Source organism: Manis pentadactyla, chromosome 1 (genome assembly GCF_030020395.1).
Source record: "Manis pentadactyla isolate mManPen7 chromosome 1, mManPen7.hap1, whole genome shotgun sequence".
NCBI classification, from domain to species: domain Eukaryota; kingdom Metazoa; phylum Chordata; class Mammalia; order Pholidota; family Manidae; genus Manis; species Manis pentadactyla.
In genome coordinates, this window is record NC_080019.1 from 87,268,137 (window position 1) to 87,284,826 (window position 16,690).

At 38.5% G+C, this 16,690-nt stretch overlaps 1 protein-coding gene across 1 annotated transcript in view; it reads left to right on the forward strand.

Annotated features, from left to right (window-relative positions):
* The first annotated feature begins 311 nt into the window (after positions 1-311).
* Positions 312-16,690, forward strand: part of LOC118921851 (rho-associated protein kinase 1-like) — a 106,787-nt gene continuing 90,408 nt past the window's right edge. The window contains 5 exon segments of the mRNA XM_057488417.1: positions 312-495; positions 498-1,187; positions 1,190-2,962; positions 2,965-3,085; positions 9,149-9,512. Of these exon segments, the coding sequence (XP_057344400.1) occupies positions 312-495; positions 498-1,187; positions 1,190-2,962; positions 2,965-3,085; positions 9,149-9,512 (3,132 nt within the window).

Consider the following 16,690-nt stretch of genomic DNA (forward strand, 5'->3'; position numbering starts at 1 on the left):
ACAACCAAAAATAGTACCATCCACTTCCAGAATACCCCCACAGGGGCAGTTTAGCCTTTTGACAACCACTGTTTTCATTACTTGGATCGTGTTTTGTAAATCTCTGTAATTTACCCCTTTTCCCCTCTATTATTCCCATCACAGATCTAGCACAGATCCCCTCAGTGAGGGCAGGAAGGGAGCCGGGCGCTCCTGGTGACCCTGAGGTTCCGGCTGGTCCACCCACGGCCGCGAACCCACCGGAAGACATTTATTGACCTTGCTTTCCGCCGCTGGTGCTGGCACACGAGTACTGTCACAGTAACAGCAGCATGTTGGCTGGGGACAGTTTTGAGGCTTGGGTTGAAAAAATCGACGACCTGCTGCGGAATCCCAAATCCGAAGTGAATTCGGATTGTTTGCTGGATGGATTGGACGCTTTGGTATACGATTTAGATTTTCCTGCCTTAAGAAACCACAAAAATATTGACAACTTTTTAAACAGATATAAAGACACATGAGTAAAATTAGAGATTTACGAATGAAAGCTGAAGATTATGATGTAGTGAAGGTGATGGGTAGAGGTGCATATGGAGAAGTTCAATTGGTAAGGCATAAATCCACCAGGCAGGTGTACACTATGAAGCTTCTCAGCAAATTTGAAATGATTGATGGACCTTATTCTGCTTTTGCCTGGGAAGAAAGGGACATCATGGCTTTTGCTAACAGTCCTTGGGTCGTTCAGCTTTTTTACGCATTCCAAGATGATCATTACCTCTACCTGGTGATGGAATACTTGCCTGGTGGAGATCTTGGAAACCTAATGAGGAACTATGGTGTGCCTGAAAAATGGGCACAATTCTATACTGCGGAAGTAGTTCTTGCATTGGATGCAATTCATTCAATGGGTTTTATTCACAGGGATGTGAAGCCTGAGAACATGCTGCTAGATAGATCTGGACATTTGAAGTTAGCAGATTTTGGTACTAGTATGAAGATGAATAAGGAAGGTATGGTACGATGTGATAGAGTAGTTGAAACATCCAAATATATTTCCCCTGAAGTATTTAAATCCTCAGATGGTGGTGGTTATTGTGGACAAGAATGTGACTGGTGGGCAGTTGGGGTATTATTATATGAAATGCTTGTAGGTGAGACATCTTTTCATGCATATTCTCTGGTTGGAATTTTTAGTAACATTATGAACCATATTCACTTATCCTCTGTGATCATGATGACATATCAAAAGAAGCAAAAAATCTTATTTCTGCCCTCCTTACTGACAGAGAAGTGAGATTAGGGCGAAATGGTGTAGAAGAAATCAAACAACATCTCTTCTTCAAAAATGATCTGTGGGCTTGGGAGACACTCTGAGACACTGTAGCACCAGTTGTACCACATTTAAGCAGTGACATTGATACAAGTAACTTTGCTGATTCAGAAGATAAAAGAGATGAAAAAATATTCCCTATGCCTAAAGCTTTTGTTGGCAATCACCTACCTTTTGTAGGATTTACATATTATGGCAATCATAGGTACTTGACTTCAGCTAATTCTAATGATAATAGAACTAGCTCCAATGTGGATAAATGCTTGCAGGAAAATTTGCAAAAAACCATTTATAAGCTGGAAGAACAGCTGCATAATGAAATGCAACTAAAAGATGAAACGGAGCAGAAGTGCAGAACTTCAAACACAAAACTAGACAAGATAATGAAAGAACTGGATGAAGAGGGGAATCAAAGAAGAAATTTAGAACCTACAGTGTTGCAAATTGAGGAGAAGAAAATGTTGCTACAGCATAGAATTAATGAGTACCAAGGAAAAGCAGAACAGGAAAATGAGAAGAGGAGGAATGTAGAAAATGAGGTTCCTATTTTAAAGGAAGAAGACTTAAAGAAAATAAATCATAATTCACAGCTTGCTAATGAGAAGCTGGCACAGTTACAAAGGCAGCCAGAAGAAGCCAATGACTTTCTGAGGACAGAATCAGACACAGCTGTAAGACTAGGGAAGAGTCCTACAGAGATGAGCACGTCAATTAGTCAGCTAGAGTCCCTAACCAGAGAATTGCAGGAGAGAAATAGGATTTTAGAGAATTCCAAGTCACAAATGGACAAGGATTATTACTAGTTGCAGGCTCTGTTAGAAGCTGAACAAAGAGACAGAGGTCATGATTCTGAGATGATTGGAGACCTTCAAGCTCAAATTATATCTTTACAAGAGGAGGTGAAGCATCTCAAACATAGTCTTGAAAGAGTGGAAGGAGAAAGAAAAGAAGCTCAAGGCATGCTTAATCACTCAGAAAAGGAAAAGAATAATTTAGAAATAGATTTGAACTATAAACTTAAATCATTACAACAACGGTTAGAACAAGAGGTAAATGAACTTAAAGTAATCAAAGCCCATTTAACTGACAAACATCAGTCTATTGAAGAGGCAAAATCTGTTGCAATGTGTAAGATGGAAAAAAGGTTAAAGGAAGAGAGAGAGGCTCACAAGGAGGCTGAAAGTAGGTTTGTTCAGATTGAGAAGCAGTGCTCCCTGCTAGATGCTGATCTGAAACAGTCTCAGAAGAGGCTTGAGCATTTGATGGAAAATAAAGAAAGAATAGAGGATGAAGTTAAGAATCTAAGTCTTCAGTTGGAGCAAGAATCAAATAAGCAACTGTTGTTACAAAATGAATTGAAGACTCAATCATTTGAAGCAGATAATTTAAAAGGACCAGAAAAGCAGATGAAACAGGAAATAAATACTTTATTGGAAGCCAAGAGATTATTAGAATTTGAGTTAGCTCAGCTTGCAATGCAATACAGAGGAAATGAAGGACAGATGAGGGAGCTGCAAGATCTCCTAGAAGCTGAACAATATTTCTCAACATTTTATAAGACCCAGGTAAAGGAACTTAAGGAAGAAATTGAAGAAATAAACAGAGAGAATTTAAAGAAAATACAAGAACTACAAAATGAAAAAGAAACTCTCACCATTTGGATCTAGCAGAAACAAAAGCTGAGTGTGAGCAGTTGGCTTGAGGGCTTCTGGAAGAGCAGCATTTTAAACTGGCCCAAGAAAGCAAGAAAGCTGCTTCAAGAAATAGACAAGAGAGGTGGAGCCAAGATGGCGGCATGAGTAGGACAGTGGGAATCTCCTCCCAAAAACATAAATATTTTTGAAAATACAACAAATACAACTAATCCTAAAAGAGAGACCAGAAGACACAGGACAACAGCCAGACTATACCCACACCTGCAAGAGCCCAGCACCTGGTGAAAGGGGTAAGATACAAGCCCCTGCCCAGCGGGACCCGAGCACCCCTCCCCCCAGCTCCTGGCGGGAGGAGAGGAGTCGGAGCAGGGAGGGAGAGGGAGCCCAGGACTGCTAAACACCCAGCCCCACCCATCTGCACCAGAGCGCAGACACAGTGCATGCGTGGGGTCCTGGATACTAGGGAAACAGGGCAGCAAGACCTCTGAGTGGGTCCCAAAGCTGATGCCCTTGTGACAAAGAAAAGCGAGTGCTTTTTGAAAGTCTTAAAGGGACAGGGACACCACAGCTGGACAGAAACATCCCAGGTCACAGTCCAGCAGCTGGAAATTCCAGGGAAATCCGGGCGCACTAACCCCCTGGGCAACAGCTCTGACACCCCTCACAGAAGTAAACAGCCAAACAGCCCCCCGTCCATTACCCCTCTGGGGCCCTGCCAAAGCAGAGAAGCAGCCTGAGGCTGGCCACGCCCGCCCACAGCAAGGGAGCTTCCTCCATACCAGCCGAACAAGATACAAAGACCCAGTCTACACGCAATTACCCAACACAAGTCACTAGGGGTCGCAGTTGTCCCAGTAAAGAAAGGCCAGGAGCCAAATGGAAAGCTGATAGACGTGTCAATAGCATACTACTGCACTTACCAACATGAAAAGGCAAAAAAATTTGATCCAGACAAGACTAACCCAGACAGCTTCGGCATCTGCTACATCTTCCCCTGAGAAGGAACCTGGGGAGATAGATTTAACCATACTTCCCGAAAAAGAATTCAAAACAAAAGTCATAACCATGCTGATGGACTTGCAGAGAAATGTGCAAGAACTAAGGAGGGAGAACACAGAAATAAAACAATCTCTGGAAGGACTTCAAAACAGAATGGACAAGATGCAAGAGACCATTAATGGACTAGAAAACAGAGAATAGGAATGCAGAGAAGCTGATGCAGAGAGAGATAAAAGGATCTCCAGGAATGAAAGAATTCTAAGAGAACTGAGTGACCAATCTAAATGGAACAATACCCGCATTATAGGGGTACCAGAAGAAGAAGAGAGAGAAAAAGGGATAGAAAGTGTCTTTGAAGAAATAACTGCTGAAAACTTCCCCAAACTAAGGGAGGAAATGGACTTTCAGACCACAGAGGTACACAGAACTCCCATGACAAGGGATCCAAGGAGGGCAGCACCAAGACACATAATAATTAAAATGGCAAAGATCAAGACAAGGACAAAGTATTAAAGGCAGCCAGAGAGGTAAAAAAAGGTCTCCCACAAAGGAAAACCCATCAGGCTATCATCAGACTTCTCAACAGAAACCCTACAGGCCAGAAGAGAATGGCATAATGTACTTAATGCAATGAAACAGAAGGGCCTCGAACCAAGACTACTGTATCCAGCACGATTATCATTTAAACATGAAGGAGGGATTAAACAATTCCAAGACAAGCAAAACTTGAGGGAATTTGCCTCCCACAAACCACCTCTACAGGGCATCTTACAGGGACTGCTCTAGATGGGAGCACTCCTAAAAAGAGCACAGAACAAAACACCCAACATATGAAGAAGGGAGGAGGAGGAATAAGAAGGGAGAGAAATAAAGAATCATCAGACCATGTTTCTAATAGCTCAATAAGCAAGTTAAGTTAGACAGTAAGATAGTAAAGAAGCTAACCCTGAACCTTTGGTAACCACAAACTTAAAGCCTGCAATGGCAATAAGTACATACCTTTTAATAATCACCCTAAATGTAAATGGACTGAATGCACCAATCAAAAGACACAGAGTAACAGAATGGATAAAAAAGGAAGATCCATCCATATGATGCTTACAAGAGACTCACCTCAAACCCAAAGACGCGCACAGACTTAAAGTCAAGGGATGGAAAAAGATATTTCATGCAAACAACAGAGAGAAAAAAGCAGGTGTTGCAATACTAGTATCAGACAAAACAGACTTCAAAATAAAGGAAGTAACAAAAGATAAAGAAGGATATTACATAAAGATAAAGGGCCCAGTCCAACAAGAGGAGATAACCATTATAAGTATATATGCACCCAATACAGAAGCACCAACATACCTGAAACAAATACTAACAGAACTAAAGGAGGAAATAGAATGCAATGCATTCATTCTGGGAGACTTCAACACACCACTCACTCCAAAGGACAGATCCACCAGACAGAAAATAAGTAAGGACACAGAGGCACTGAACAAAACACTAGAACAGATGGACCTAATAGACATCTACAGAACTCTACATCCAAAAGCAACAGGATACACATTCTTCTCAAGTGCACATGGAACATTCTCCAGAATAGACCACATACTAGGCCACAAAAAGAGCCTCAGTAAATTCCAAAAGATTGAAATCCTACCAACCAACTTTTCAGACCACAAAGGCATAAAACTAGAAATAAACTGTACAAAGAAAGCAAAAGGCTCACAAACACATGGAGGCTTAACAACACTCTCCTAAATAATCAATGGATCAATGACCAAACCAAAATGGAGATCCAGCAATATAAGGAAACAAACGACAACAACAACACAAAGCCAAACTACTGTGGGATACAGCAAAAGCAGTCTTAAGAGGAAAGTATATAGCAATCCAGGCATATTTAAAGAAGGAAGAACAATCCCAAATGAATGGTCTAATGTCACAATTATCGAAATTGGAAAAAGAAGAACAAATGAGGCCTAAGGTCAGCAGAAGGAGGGACATAATAAAGATCAGAGAAGAAATAAATAAAATTGAGAAGAATAAAACAATAGCAAAAATCAATGAAACCAAGAGCTGGTTCTTTGAGAAAATAAGCAAAATAGGTAAGCCTCTAGCCAGACTTATTAAGAGGAAAAGAGAGTCAACACAAATCAACAGAATCAGGAATGAGAAAGGAAAAATCACGACAGACCCCACAGAAATACACAGAATTATTAGAGAGTACTATGAAAACCTATATGCTAACAAGCTGGGAAACCTAGGAGAAATGGACAACTTCCTAGAGAAATACAACCTTCCAAGACTGACCCAAAAAGAAACAGAAAATCTAAACAGACCAATTACTAGCAATGAAATTGAATCAGAAAACAAAAAACTACCAAAGAACAAAACCCCCGGGCCAGATGGATTTACCTCGGAATTTCATCAGACATACATGGAAGACATAATACCCATTCTCCTTAAAGTTTTCCAAAAAATAGAAGAGGAGGGAATACTCCCAAACTCATTCTATGAAGCCAACATCATCCTAATACCAAAACTAGGCAAAGACCCCACCAAAAAAGAAAACTACAGACCAATATCCCTGATGAACATAGATGTGAAAATACTCAACAAAATTTTAGCAAACCGAATTCAAAAATACATCAAAAGGATCGTACACCATGACCAAGTGGGATTCATCCCAGGGATGCAAGGATGGTACAACATTAGAAAATCCATCAACATCATCCACCACATCAACAAAAAGAAAGACAAAAACCACATGATCATCTCCATAGATGCTGAAAATGCATTCGACAAAATTCAACATCCATTTATGATAAAAACTCTCTCAACAAAATGGGCATAGAGGGCAAGTACCTCAACATAATAAAGGCCATATATGATAAACCCACAGCCAACATCATACTGAACAGCGAGAAGCTGAAAGCTTTTCCCCTGAGATCAGGAACAAGACAGGGATGCCCACTCTCCCCACTGTTATTCAACATAGTACTGGAGGTCCTAGCCATGGCAATTACACAAAACAAAGAAATACAAGGAATCCAGATTGGTAAAGAAGAAGTTAAACTGTCACTATTTGCATATGTCATGATATTGTACATAAAAAACTCTAAAGACTCCACTCTGAAACTACTATAGCTAACATCGGAATTCAGCAAAGTTGCAGGATACAAAATTAACACACAGAAATCTGTGGCTTTCCTATACACCAACAATAAACTAATAGAAAGAGAAATCAGGAAGACAATTCCATTCACAATAGCATCAAAAAGAATAAAATACCTAGGAATAAACCTAACCAAGGAAGTGAAAGACCTATACCCTGAAAACTATAAGACACTCTTAAGAGAAATTAAAGAGGTCACTAACAAATGGAAACTCATCCCATGCTCCTGGCTGGGAAGAATCAATATCGTCAAAATGTCCATCCTGCCCAAAGCAATATACAGATTCGATGCAATCCCTATCAAATTACCAGCAACATTCTTCAATGAACTGGAACAAATAGTTCAAAAATTCATATGGAAACACCAAAGACCCCGAATAGCCAAAGCAATCCTGAGAAGGAAGAATAAAGTGGAGGGGATATCACTCCCCAACTTCAAGCTCTACTACAAAGTCACAGTAATCAAGACAATTTGGTACTGGCACAAGAACAGAGCCATAGACCAATGGAACAGAATAGAGACTCCAAATATTAACCCAAACATATACAGTCCACTAAGATTCGATAAAGGGGCCATAGACATACAATGGGGAAATGACAGTCTCTTCAACAGATGGTGCTGGCAAAACTGGACAGCTACATGTAAGAGAATGAAACTGGATCACTGTCTAACCCCATACACAAAAGTAAATTCGAAATGGGTCAAAGACTTGAATGTAAGTCATGAAACCATAAAACTTTTAGAAAAAAACATAGGCAAAAATTTCTTAGACATAAACGTGAGTGACCTCTTCTTGAACGTATCTCCCCGAGCAGGGAAACAACAGCAAAAATGAACAAATGGGACTATATCAAGCTGAAAAGCTTCTGTACAGCAAAGGACACCATCAATAGAACAAAAAGGTGTCCTATAGTATGGGAGAATATATTCGAAAATGACAGCTCTGATAAAGGGTTGACATCCAAAATATATAAAGAGCTCACACACCTCAACAAACAAAAAGCAAATAATCCAATTAAAAAATGGGCAGAGGAGCTGGATAGACAGTTCTCTAAAGAAGAAATCCAGATGGCCAACAGAAACATGAAAAGATGCTCCACATCGCTTGTCATCAGAGAAATGCAAATTAGAACCACAATGAGATATCATCTCATACCAGTAAGGATGGCCACCATCCAAAAGACAAACAACAACAAATGTTGATGAGGTTGTGGAGAAAGGGGAACCCTCCTACACTGCTGGTGGGAATGTAAATTAGTTCAACCATTATGGAAAGCAGTATGGAGGTTCCTCAAAATGCTCAAAATAGAAATACCATTTGACCCAGGAATTCCACTTCTAGGAATTTACCCTAAGAATGCAGCACTCCAGTTTGAAAAAGACAGATCCACCCCTATGTTTATCACTGCACTATTTACAATAGCCAAGATACAGAAGCAACCTAAATGTCCATCAGTAGATGACTGGATAAAGAAGATGTGGTACATATACACAATGGAATATTACGCAACCCTAAGAAAAAAAAATCCTACCATTCGCAACAACATGGATGGAGCTAGAGGGTATTATGCTCAGTGAAATAAGCCAGGCAGAGAAAGACAAGTACCAAATGATCTCACTCATATGTGGAGTATAAGAACAGAAGAAAACTGAAGGAACAAAACAGCAGCAGAAGCACAGAACCCAAGAATAGACTAATAGTTACCAAAGGGAAAGGGACTGGGGATGATGGGTGGGAAGGGAGGGATAAGGGAGGGAAAAAAAGAAAGGGGCCATTACGACTAGCATGTATAGTGTTGGGGGGCACAGGGAGGGCTGTGCAACACAGAGAAGACAAGTAGTGATTCTACAGCATCTTACTATGTTGATGGACAGTGACTGTGAACGGGGATGTGGGGGGGACTTGGTGAAGGGGGGAGCCTAGTAAACATAATGTCCTTCATATAATTGTAGATTAATGATACCAAAATTAAAAAAAAAAAAAAAAAAGACAACAACAACAAAAAAGAAAGAAATAGACAAGAGATTACCGATAAAGATCGCACTGTTAGTTGGCTTGAAGAAACAAACAGCATGCTTACCAAAGATACTGAATTATTAAGAAAAGAAAATGAAGCACTGATGTATAAAATGAGGAAGACAGAGGAAAAATATAAATTAAAGAAAGAGGAAAAGATTAGTAATCTTAAAGCTGTCTTTGAAGAGAATATCAACAGAGAATGAACCCTAAAAACATAAGCTATTAACAAGTTGGCAGAAATAATGAATCGGGAAGATTTAAAAATTGATAGAAAGAAAGCTAATATACAGGATTTGGGAAAGAAAGAAAAGGAAAATCGAAAGCTACAACCAACCGGAAGTATCACAGGCTTCAGGGTTAAGGTGGTAGTTACTCTGTCCGCTTTGGCAGAAAAGCACACTGAGGGGTTTTTGTTTCTCGTTTTTCTTTTTTATTGTGGGTTTGCCTACAGGAAGATTAGATTAATTATTACTATGTAATGCAAATACAATTGAGGGAAAGTTTAGCTGGATATTTTTTTTTTAAAAGGTGCTGCCTTTTTGAATTTCTAAGAAAATCGTGTCATGATACAACAGTTTTCCTCATATGAGGAGGAGAAAGGGACTTTCACTTTCATGTGGAATGGACATCACTGTCGAAATCAGCTCATGGAAGGAATAAAGAAAATATCTCAAAATGAGACAACCGAAATTCTTTGAAATGACTTCAGATTCTGTTCTCTTGCAAAACTATACAAAACTATCTTAAGAAAGCAGTGACATCACTTGACTTCAGTGCCCTCACTGTAGAATTTAAAAGACTCACTGTTGATTGCCCATAGTGGACTTAATGGAGAATAAATATCTTACATTATGTTTTACAAAATACTGTATGTGTTTCAGCAAGTCTGTAGATTGAGGAATGGGAGAAGGCAAAAAAAAAAAAGTTACATTTTATCTATGCATTTTTGCGAAGCCATATTGAGTTATTTTACTATTAGAGACATTAGGAACTAACTGTAGAAAAGAAGCAATTTTAAGAGCATTTTGTGAGGTATATCATTTCTGTAATTGTATAATGTATTCCTTTATGGTTTTAACTGATAAAGACATTAAGTTAACAAACATATAAGAAATGTATGCACTGTTTGAAATGTAAATTATTCTTAGAACACTTGATGGGAGTTGAACTGCCCTTTTTGTGCCTTAATTTGAGAGAATTATTTTACTGTCATGACTAAATAAATTTCAAAAAAACATGTTTTCAAAAAAGTATGTGTCTGTAGGTTTTTCATTGATAATTTAATTTTAAATGTTTAGAGGCTTATTGGACTTAAACTGAGTACAATCTTTGCATCAAACTACCTGCTAAAATAATGAATGACTTTATAAAACTCTGCACACTGTGTAGCAGGTTACATCAGTATAAAAGAAAATTATGGCAGTACGTCTGTGATGTTTTCCAGTTAACACAGGAATTACCAGATAAATACTGTTAAACTCTCATCCAATAATGAGAGTTGATTCATAGGGGCAATATGATTTATTGTTTATTTTTTTAACCAAATATCTTCTCAGTAATTTATTATGGCTTTGCAGTAATGTGTATCGAATAAGAAGCACTGGGAAGCTAATTCATCTCTAGGATGATATGCATGTTTCAAGTGGTGTTGAAAACCACACTGAGGGATATGTAATAATGAACATCTGTTATTAATATGCTAAAAAAAGCTAGGGCTCAGTGACGAAAAGGGACAGCAAAGTGGCATTTAAATGAGGATATTTCACTTTTGAATGCATGGTATTTCTATCCAAGACCTTGTTTGTGCATTTTTTACCTACATGAGAAGCATTTCCTATGCTTGCACTCCCTGTTGAGAGGGAGTGGTATTGATCATTTAGTGCCAGGCAAGCAAGGAAAAATAGGGAGCTGGATATCATACCACAAGGTGTCATCTCTAAAGTAAGGAAGCTGAGGAGATTAATACTGAAATGCAGAAATGCAGAAAAGTGTTGAGGAAACTGGAGCAATGCAATGGAGGTAATAGAATAGGAGGAGTAATAATATTCGGACAATTTCCAAATTGATCTCTTCTACATCCTCTCTACCTACTCTTTTCTTAAAATCCTACCATCTGGCTTCTTCTCTCCATCCCACTGAAACTATTCTAGATTCTGATGACCTCCTAATTTCTCACTATAAAGGCCTTCCCGTAATTATTTTGTCTGTTCCACTTAAAAATAAGGTTACATAGACATACCTCCTTTTACCTAAATTTAAACACTTCACTATTTTATTAATTATAAAAGTAATGCATGGTATTTGTAAAAAAAAAAAATCAAATAATACAAAGAAGTAAAAATCACTCCAAATTCCACAGTTCAGGAATTGCAAACTGCAAACTATTAGACGAGCATTCTTCCTGATGTTTTCCTTGTCATGGATATACATTCACACATAGAGAAGCATATGCAGTTTTATGTAAATGTACTACATAGACTATTTTTCTAAACCTGTTTTTTTCATTCAGCAATGTCAGTAAAGATCTATATCATTGGTTTTAGTGATAGCGTAGATTTCATTTGCTTCTCTTGATAAACATTTCCATCGTTTTTACTTTGTTACTAAAATGTTTCAGAACATAAAGAAAGAAGAAAATTTCAATTAATTGGTTGAAGATATCAGAACACTGACGTCAAAAACCACACAGCACACTGAGGTAAAACCACACACTCTCCTCATTTATGAGTGTTGATATACTTGCAGGACAATTTTCTTGTTTTTATCCATAGTAGCTGGATCACTAGATGTGTGATATTTTACATCTAGATAAATATTTTAAATGCTGTTAGAAACGTTGCTCAGGTTAATATGTCAACTAAAAAGTGTCCCTCCCTAGGTTTCCAAAACCATATAAATACTGAGTTTTGTCATGTTTTCCTCTTCAAAATACTCTTTGCTATTTTTCATTTCTTTTTTGGTAAAGTGGAATATCCTTTCAAATGTTCATTGGTCTTTTATACTTTCCCTTCCTAAAATGCCTTTCACTTCCTTTATTCTTTTTCCCATCATGGTGTGTACATTTTAAAATTTATTTTTAATCTACTTATTAAAATCAGATAAATTAACAAAGTCAGAGAAAATGACTTGCAGATTTTTTTCTTAGTCCCTGAGGACCTACAGAAATACAGTAGGTGAGTTTGAATGAACTCCCTGCTCCCCTGCTTAAAGCCTCCCAATGGCTTTCCATCCCAGCCCCACTTAGAACAAATCCACACGTTAGTTCTGTACTCAAAGTGAATAGATTTGGCTTTAGCTCAGCTCTCAGGGACTTTATCTTTTCCCCAACACCCTCCAGCCATATTGGTCTTCTCTGTCTTCCTCATTCACATTCCAGAGTTTGTGCTTGCTATTCCCACCTTCTAGAATACTCCTTTTTCTGTTTGGTGCACACAGGTTCCTTCTTGTTATTCAGACCTTAGCTAAAATAGCAATGTCTCAGAAATCTCTGAGCTGATGGACATTTGTATGTCACCTTACTTTCCTTCTTTCTACAGCACACATCATTGGTTATTTTATTTCTGTGTGTTCATTTATTAATACCTTTCATTATTATTCCATTAGGAGCTTTTTGAGAGCAGGAATACTGACTCTCTTTTTAAATGTTCAGTAAGAGAAAATTGCTGGCATATGATAAATAGGCAAAATTTGTGGAATGGATAAAGCAATTAATTCAGTATAAATGCTATAATACAATTAGAATTTCATTATGAATTATAATGATAACCAATAAGAAAAACCATCTCTATTTTAATGCCTTTTACATATCATTCAAGCTTTGTCTGACTTTAGCATGAGGACATGTGCTTCCGTACATGATGGGATCACAGGGATGGGGATTATCTCCCACATTGTACAACAAGAAAGCCACACAAACTATATGAAATAATGATTCTGAGACATTGAGCAACAGACAACACAGTGATTTGTAAAAGGAAGAAAACAATGAATTTAGACTTATATGTGCTCCAGCTTAGAGCAAGTCTCTGGATGTACCAGAAAGAAGACAGACCCAGAGCCCAGCAGTCTTGCTGAGTTGAGGAAATAGAGCTGAAGTTCAGGAAAGATGAGCAGTTTTCAGGGCAGCATACCAGGATACAGAGAGCTGCACAGAAAGAGCCTGGGAGATCTGTTGAAGGATCCCCTCGAGTTTTGGTTCAGTGTTGATGTGCACCTTTGTATAAAGAAACACCCAAGAGTGGGGAAAGAACCACTGCAAAGGAATACTCAAAACAGTCCCCAGAGCTCACAGAGGGCCAAGCATAATAATTTATTCTCACCAGCCAGTGGAATGTCTTCTAATACACAGCATTTGTCAGTCTTCATGAAAGCATTACCTCTGCAGGAGCCACACTAGCACTAGACTACAAGTGGTCAAGGACTGGCTCTAAAAAACCTTAAAAGCAAGATTTCAAATTGTTTCTGAGTAAATTAGTGTGTCACAGAAAAAGGTCCCCAAAATACTTAAAGAAATGTAGAAAAAAAATCCAAAAATCCAAAACCCCAATGGTATTTTTTTAAATGAGATTTGTCACAGGAAACAGAAAGGAAACAATATCCAGCATCCAATCAAAACTTACCATTCATGCAAAGAAGCAAGGAAAAATGCTCCTTAATCAGGATGGAAAAAAAAGTCAATCAAAACTGACCACAAAATGACACATGATACAATTAAATGAGATCATTAAAATATTTAAAAGATTTCCCAAGAGGCTTAAGACAGTGGCATGAGAAGGGTAGCAGAAATCTCTTCCGAAAACCATATATATTTTGAAAATACAGCAAATACAACTATTCCTAAAAGAGACACCAGAAGATACAGTACAATAGCCAAGCTACATCTACATCTGTGAGAATTCAGCATCTCACGAAAAGGGTAAGATACAAAGCCATGACCCGGTGGGACCCGCACACTCCTCTCAACCCAGCTCACGGCAGGAGGAAAAGAATCAGAGTGGGGAGGGAGTATAAGCCCAGGACTGCTAAATAACCAGCCCTAGTAATCTGCACCAGGAGCACATACACACATTGCATGGTGTACTGGATATTAGAGAAATGGAAAAGTAAAATCCAAGATTGGGACTGCAAGCAGGTCCCCACAGCTGGCTCCGCTGGGACAAAAGAAAAGCAGATGCTTTAAAAGGGAGAAGAGTTTAAGATACATGGCGCACCTGAAACACCCAGCAGTACTCTAGACCTTCCCGAGGGCCGCCCTGCCCACAGCAGCTCAGGGGATTAAACCAGAGACTACTCCATGTGTGCGGGTAACTGGCACAGGCAGCAGAGAAGGGCAAGGTGACCAGCAAGCACGAAGGGACTTTGTTCTCCCAGATGACATGTGCCCATATTGCCAGCGATCAGAAAAGGCTGAAAAACTTGGTCCAGTCCAAAATCACTCAAACAATGTCAGAGAGAGGGCCTGGTGAGACAGATGTAACCAATCTTCCTGAAAAAAAATTCAAACTAAAAGTCGTAACCATGCTGATGGAGCTGCAAAGATATATGCAAGAGCTAAGGGATGAGGTCCAGTGGAAGATAACAGAAATGAAACAATCAATGGAAGGACTTAAGAGCAGACTAGATGAGGTGTAAGAGACTGTTAATGGAATAGAAATCAGAGAATAAAAACACAGAGAAGCTGATGGAGAGAAATAAAAGGATCTCTAAGAATGAACAAATATTAAGAGAACTGTGTGACCAATTGAAATGGAACAATATTTGCATAATAGGGGTACCAGAAGAAGAGAGAGAAGAAAGGATAGAAAGTGTCTTTGAAAAAATAATTGCTGACAACTTCCCCAAGCTGGGGAAGGAAATAGTCTCTCAGACCATGGAAACCCTCAGATCTCCCAACACAAGGGACCCAAGGATGACAACACCAAGACACATAATAATTGAAACGGCAAAGATCAAAGACAAGGACAGGGTATTAAAGATGGCCAGAGAGAGAAAAATATCACCTACAAAGGAAAACCCATCAGGCTATCATCACACTTCTCAACAGAAACCTTATAGGCCAGATGATAATGGCATGATATATTTTATGCAATGAAACAGAAGGGCCTTGAACCAAGAATACTGTATCCAGCAAGATTATCATTTAAATTTTAAGGAGGGATTAAACAATTTCCAGATAGTCAAAAGTTGAGGGAATTTGCCTCCCACAAACCACCTCTACAGGGTATTTTAAAGGGACTGCTCTAGATGGAAGCACTCCTAAGGCTAAGTAGATGTCACCAGAGAAAATAAGATCACAACAAAGAAAGCAGATGAACCAAATACTAACTAAAGGCAAAAAAATAAAATCAGCTATCCACAAAAGCAGTCAAAGGAAATACAAAAGAGTACAGAATAAAACACCTAACATATAAAGAGTGGAGGAGGAAGAATAAGAAGGGAGAGAAATAAAGAATCATCAGACTGTATTTGTAATAGTGTAATAAGTGAGTTAAAGTTAGATGGTTAGATAGTAAAGAAGCTACCCATGAACCTTTGGTAACTACAAATCCAAAGCCTGCAATGGCAATAAGTACATATCTATCGATAGTCTCCCTAAATGTAAATGGACAGAATGCACCAATCAAAAGACACAGAGTAATAGAATGGATAAAAAAGCAAGAGCCATCTATATGCTGCTTACAAGAGACTCACCTCAAACCCAAAGAAATACACAGACTAAAAGTGAAGGGATGGAAAAAGATATTTCATGCAAACAATAGGGAGAAAAAAAGCAGGTGTTGCAGTACTTGTATCAGACAAAATAAACTTCAAAACAAAGAGAGTAACAAGAGATAAAGAAGGATATTACATAATGATAAAGGGCTCAGTCCAAAAAGAGGATATAACCATTATAAATATATATGCACCCAATACAGGAGCACCAATGTATGTGAAACAAATACTAACAGAACTAAAGGAGGAAATAGAATGCAATGCATTCATTTTAGGAGACTTCAACACACAACTCCTGCCAAAGGACAGGTCTACCAGACAGAAAGTAAGTAAGGACACAGAGGCACTGAACAACACACTAGAACAGATGGACCTAACAGGCATCTACAGAACTCTACACCCAAAAGCAGCAGGATACACATTCTTCTTAAGTGCACATGGAACATTCTCCAGAATAGACCACATACTAGGACACAAAAAGAGCCTCAGTAAATTCAAAAATATTGAAATTCTACCAACCAACTTCTTAGACCAGAAAAGTATAAAACTAGAACTAAGTTGTACAAAGAAAACAAAAACACTCACAAACACTTGGATGCTTAACAACATGCTCCGAAATATTCAGTGGATCACTGACAAAATTAATACAGAGATCAAGCAATATATGGAGACAAATGACAACAAAAGCAAAATGCCCCAAATTCTGTGGGATGCAGCAAGGCAGTTCTAAGAGGAAAGTAGATAGCAATCCATGCCTAGTTAAAGAAGCAAGGACAAACCCAAATGAATAGTCTAAACTCACAATTATTGAAACTGGAAAAAGAAGAAC